Source organism: Manihot esculenta, chromosome 7 (assembly GCF_001659605.2).
Source record: "Manihot esculenta cultivar AM560-2 chromosome 7, M.esculenta_v8, whole genome shotgun sequence".
Taxonomy (NCBI): domain Eukaryota; kingdom Viridiplantae; phylum Streptophyta; class Magnoliopsida; order Malpighiales; family Euphorbiaceae; genus Manihot; species Manihot esculenta.
Window position 1 is genome coordinate 1,832,777 of NC_035167.2, and position 6,000 is coordinate 1,838,776.

Genomic DNA, 6,000 nt, shown 5'->3' on the forward strand with positions numbered 1-6,000 from the left:
CTCATTTGAGTCCACCTGTGTAGGTACGGACCAGAGGAATCAGGGAGGACAGCATTGAGTCCAGTGTCAGAACCTGCAGAGTCAGTTCAGAGAGCACTAAAGGTGAGTGGAATTAACTTAATGTTTTAATATGAGAACTGAATATTTTATCATGCTTCATGCATCATGAATATGCTATAGGGTGAGTGCATTAGTGTACACAAAGATGCTGCATTGCATTGATCCTTGTACTTGGCACTGCTCCTTGTACATTGCTTATGTGAGACGGCACGGACTTCGTGAGGATTCATTAGCCCTCAGAGGAAAGACCTGGAACAGCCCTACGGGGACCAGGCACAGCAGAAAGACCTGGAACAGCCCTACGGGGACCAGGCACATGGTACTTAGGTACCCCAGATGAGATAGAGGGAGTTTTGATCCGTCCGGCCGAGGTGATGTGCTTATGTGTTGCATTCCATGAGAGCATGTTTTATCACCTGTTATTTTATTCCTATTCTACTCACTGGGCTATAGTAGCTCATCCCTCTCCCCTAATTCCAGTTGTGCAGGTTCAGAGGTCAGAGAGAACTCAGCAGGATACAGGAAAAGTACAGAGTGGTGTACTAGCTAGTGTGGACATGTAAATGTAAATGTAAATGTAAATGTATAGAGATAGTGTATATGTACAGTGTATAGAATAGTGCTTGACTTATAAGACTTGTAATCCCTTTGTGGAGTCACATGATCAGTTTATATATGTTTCTTTATTGTTGTATGTTTATGAGCAAAACCAGGCTTAACATTATGAGATTGATCCGCCTAGAGCCATGAGAAGCTCTAGTAGGGATTGGTAAAGCACAGAGAGAGTGCATGCACAGGTTAAGCCTTGGAATGAAGAAAAGTTTTATGTTTTTACAGCAAATGTATGATCATGTATGGGATTTCACAGGTATACAGATAGGATAGCAGGCTTACTACGGGTCCCGGCGACCTTAAATCGATCTGGATCCTAGTGCCGGTGGCAGTTCGGTTTCCGGGCTGTTACAATTATCTTGGGAGTTGGGGTGCTAAAGACTTGAACTTTCTCTTATCCTTGATGAATTCAACTAATTTATGGATAGTGGAAATCGATAGAAACAGATTTGGAGGAGTTTTACCTGAATCCATCAGCAATTTCTCGATAAATCTTTCAAAATTCTCAATAGATGAAAATGGCATATCAGGAAGAATTCCCTCTGGAATTGTCAATCTTGTCAACTTGGAGAAGCTCTCCATGACAAATAATCAGCTTTCAGGTAATATTCCCAATGACATTGGCAAACTTCAGAACTTGAAGGTTTTGATTTTAGATGGAAACAGACTTTCTGGAATCATTCCATCTTCTCTTGGAAATTTAACTCTGCTGTTTGAATTGCGCTTGTACAACAATCAGCTTGAAGGCAACCTACCCCAAAGTTTAGGTGGATGCCAAAACTTGATGTTGTTAGATGTTGCTAAAAATAATCTAAGTGGTAAAATTCCCGCACAAGTGATTGGTCTCTCATCACTATCGATCTTTGCTGACTTCTCTGCAAATTATTTCACTGGTGTCATTCCTAAAGAAATAGGGAATTTGAAAGATGTAGGCGAGTTGGGTATTTCAGATAACATGTTATCTGGAAGAATTCCTGATAGTCTTGGAAGTTGCATAAAGCTTGAAGTACTTGCTCTGCAGGGGAATTTCTTTCATGGATCCATTCCTTCATCATTGGGTTCATTGAGAGGCCTTCAAGAATTGGATCTTTCTCGTAACAATTTGTCAGGAAAAATTCCAGAATTTTTTCAGAGTTTTGTCTTGCTGCAAACATTAAATTTGTCTGACAACAACTTTGAAGGAGCTGTACCAGTAGAAGGAATCTTCAGGAATGCAAGTGCAATATTACTCAAAGGAAATGCTAAGCTTTGTGGAGGCATATCTGAATTTCGGCTGCCAAAGTGCAACATCAAAAATCATAAGAAACGAATGAGTCTTCTCTTGAAGATTGTCATCTCTGCAGTCTGTTCACTTTCAGGACTAGCATCTTTATTCACTTGTGCACTTCTTTACTGGCTAAAAAACAAGAGGAAAGAGCCTGCATTGGACCCTTACAAGAATTTGCTTTTGAATCTTTCTTACCAAGATCTTGTAAAGGCTACTGATGGGTTCGTCGCGGCTAATCTTATAGGTGCAGGTAGCTTTGGACGTGTGTATAAAGGAATTCTTGCCGAGATCGGGCCAACAGTTGCTATTAAGGTGCTCAACCTCGTAGATTCTCGAGCTTCGAAAAGCTTCATAGCTGAATGTGAGGCCTTAAAGAATATAAGACATCGGAATCTTGTTAAGGTACTCACTGCATGCTCTGGTGTTGATTACCAAGGTAATGATTTCAAGGCTTTAGTTTATGAGTACATGGTTAATGGGAGCTTGGAGGAATGGTTGCATCCAATTCCTAGAACAGAAGAAGGAGATCATGGGCCACCTAAGAGGTTAAATCTTCTCCAGAGGCTAAATATTGCCATTGATGTGGCTTCAGCTTTAGACTATCTTCATCATCAATGCCAAATATCTATCATTCATTGCGACTTAAAGCCGAGCAATGTTCTTCTTGACGATGACATGAATGGACATGTAAGTGACTTTGGCTTAGCCAAAATTCTTTCAGAATGCACCAACAATTATTCTACCAGTCAGTCAAGCTCAATCGGAGTACGAGGGACTTTAGGGTATGCTCCTCCAGGTAAAATAAACTTTTACTTGCCCTTTTTACCTCTCTATATTGGGGAAATGTTAATCCGCATCCAGATATATATGTTCAATCAATTCAAAAATGTCATATATGTTTGGTTGATATGCAGAGTATGGCGTAGGAAGCCAAGTTTCAATATACGGAGATGTGTATAGCTATGGTATCATGTTATTAGAAATGTTCACAGGAAGAAGGCCTACCGATGAAATGTTTAAAGAGGATTTGACTCTTCACAACTTTGCTAAGGCAGCATCTCCTGACCAAGCGGCTGAAATTGTGGATTCTTTTCTTCTTGAGGGAACAATTGACATGGATAGGAGAATGTATTCCACAAGTCAAAGATTTCAGGATTGTTTGTTTTCCATAATTAGGGTTGGGGTGAATTGCTCGGCGGAGATACCACAAGAACGAATGAAAATCAATGATGTGGTAGCTGAATTGCATTCTATTAAAAACAAACTTATCGGAGCTACCATCAGATAGAAATTTGTATAAATAATGTTATTAGAGGTATATTTCTATTGTTATTTTTTAGAAGATAATTTTTCAAAAATAAAAATATAAAATATAATATGAAAAATAATGATATTTTAAAATTCAGAAAATAGAGTTTACAGTTTGTGTATAAGCTTCGCTGGGGCAAGGGAAGTGAGAATTCTTATAACCATTGCGTTGATGATAATGTATAATTACTATTTTACCCCTGAAATAAAATAAGTAGTATGTTCATAAATTTTCATGTTCAGTTCTTATCTTTTGTGCCTACTGTGAGGCTTCTGATGGAATGCTGCATGTTGACTTCGTTGTCCATTTATATAATCTTGACTAATCAGGGTATCGGGTGATTTTCAAGGCTGACTTGGCTTGAATGTGTTCAAGTCAAGTGCCACACGGTTCCAGGCAATTGCTAAAATCCGAAACCGTGACAATTGCTATCACATCCCTTCTCTTTTATTCCTTTTCCTTTTGTCTGCTAGTGACGTCTAACCGCCTCTTTGCTATAGTCTCTATCACTCAAACCCGTACGTACGGACGCGTCAGAGTACCCTTCATGCCAGGCGGCCATTTAATTTCTCCTAGCGCACGTACTGGTAGGGCTGCGAAGTGACTGGGCCGACTATTCTCCCTCACGTCATATCACGAGGCTAGGCTATCTCCTGTTGGATCTACGCTCATGACTGATCCAGCCTGCCCCACGTATCCGAGTTAGGGCCTGTGATATTGGGTCGGTCTTCTTGAGGATGGCTTGATGGGCTTTGGACCTGTTTTCTTCTTTAGAGCCCGACCTCACCTCAGGTGAAGGAAGCCCGATGGTCATCAAGTGCCCCTTTATCTCCTCAGCAGTTATTTCATGAGTGATGAGGGGTAAATCCCTAGGCCCCATTATGACCGTGCGGCCCGAGGGTGGCTTTTGTTAAAAACGTCCTTTCCTCGTCTTTATTCTTTTCAAATTCAAAATCCACATTCCTCTCCAAACTCTTCTTCTCACTTTTCTCTCTTTGTGCTTCATCCCTTTCACCCTCTGCAAAATTTTCTCTGAGGTACATCTTCTGCTCTCTCTAATGGCCGCTCCCAGACTTTCCAATGTTGTGAATCTGAATGTAACGATCCGGAAATCGGACCGCTACCGGCGCTAGGATCCAGATCGACTTAAGGTCGCTGGGACCCGTAGCAAGCCTAACATACATCCTGTATACATGTTTAATCCCATACATGATCATACATAAACATAAAACTATAAACTTTTTCTTTTCTTTTACCAAGCTTAACCTGTGCATGCACAACCATAATCATAAAACCCCACACTGGAGCCCTCATCAAATGCTCCAATGGGGTAACATATCATACATTAAGCTTGGTTTACATAAACATCATTAACACATTACATAGATCATATATACGCAAAGGGATTAACCGTACATACTAGGGTCAAGCACAACTCTAAACCTCAATAAACATCATTACATTACATGACTATTCAATACTATTCATTACATCATATTCTTTCTCATGTCCACTTACTAGCTATTACATGCATAAAACTTTCTACTCTAGCTAACTTCCCGGACTGTCTCGTACCTGCAAACCTAGGGGATTAAGGGAATGGGATGAGCTATTAGAGCCCAGTGAGCAGAATAGTAAAACAATGTATTAAAATTCATGCTTTCATGGCATGCATCACATCACAAACAAATCACATTAAGGATGGACTTGTCACCAATAGCCCTCTACATAATCCAATCATGCCAGGGGCGTAGTGCAGGCCACACCTGGTCTTTCTCTTACACATATCATATCATACATATCCAATCGTGCCGGGGGCGTAGTGCAGGCCACACCTGGACTTCCATATCATATCATATCATATCTCATCATATCGAGGACTAATGGGTCATCCAACATCCATCCACATCAACATCATAATATGCAATGCAACATATTCGTGGATTCTAATGCAAACAACCTAATATATCTCATGGCATTCGTGATGCATGAACATGCTAAAAATTTACTTATTTACTTTGCAACATAAGGAGTCATTCTACTCACCTCAGGCTAGCTCTGAAAGACACTGAAGCAGCTAACTCACTGCTGGGGTCCTCGGTTCCTCTGGTCCGAACCTACACAGGTGGACTCAAATGAGAGACCAAACATACAAGAACATGACTCTAAACTACTCCCCAAAAACCCCCTAAAACACCTTAAAATAATCATAGAAAACATGCAAATAAAGACTGAACAGGGCACTTTCGGCGGCAGGTTCGGCGGCCGAAAGTCCCTCTAGAGCCGAAAGTCATGCACCTTCGGTGGCACTTTCGGCGGCCGAAAGTTCCTTCCAGGTCCGAAACTCGTGCATGTTCGGCAGCACCTTCGGCGGCCGAAAATCCCTTCCAGAGCCGAAAGTCCAACTTTTGGGGGCAGGGTTCGGCAGCCAAAAGCTTGCCTCCACAGGCAGGTTTGGCGGCCGAAAGTACCTTCGGCTGCCGAACCTGAGTTCTTCCAGAAGTGGCAGAACTCAGCCCTCATGCACATTTGCCTCCCAAAACCTTCCAACTCAAAATCCAACACTTCCAAAACATGCATACACACATACATAAGCTTATAGGGGTCTCAAAACTAGCCTAACCCCAACCAAAACACATCAAACATACAAATACAACATACATTAACCATAAAAGCACATAAGTCTTAACATTAAACAACTAACCTAATCATGTATTTCTACCCCATGAACCTTCATGAAACTTAATCAAAA

General features: G+C 41.1%; 1 protein-coding gene across 1 annotated transcript; it reads left to right on the forward strand.

The window, feature by feature from the left end:
* Window positions 1–1,006: 1,006 nt before the first annotated feature.
* On the forward strand, window positions 1,007–3,387 carry LOC110619562 (probable LRR receptor-like serine/threonine-protein kinase At3g47570; the record flags this gene model as incomplete). Its single annotated transcript, XM_021763074.2, has 2 exons — window positions 1,007–2,735; window positions 2,854–3,387. Coding segments are annotated over 2 exons (2,103 nt in total), but the record flags the coding sequence as incomplete, so codon positions are not given.
* Between the last annotated feature and the right edge of the window lie 2,613 nt (window positions 3,388–6,000).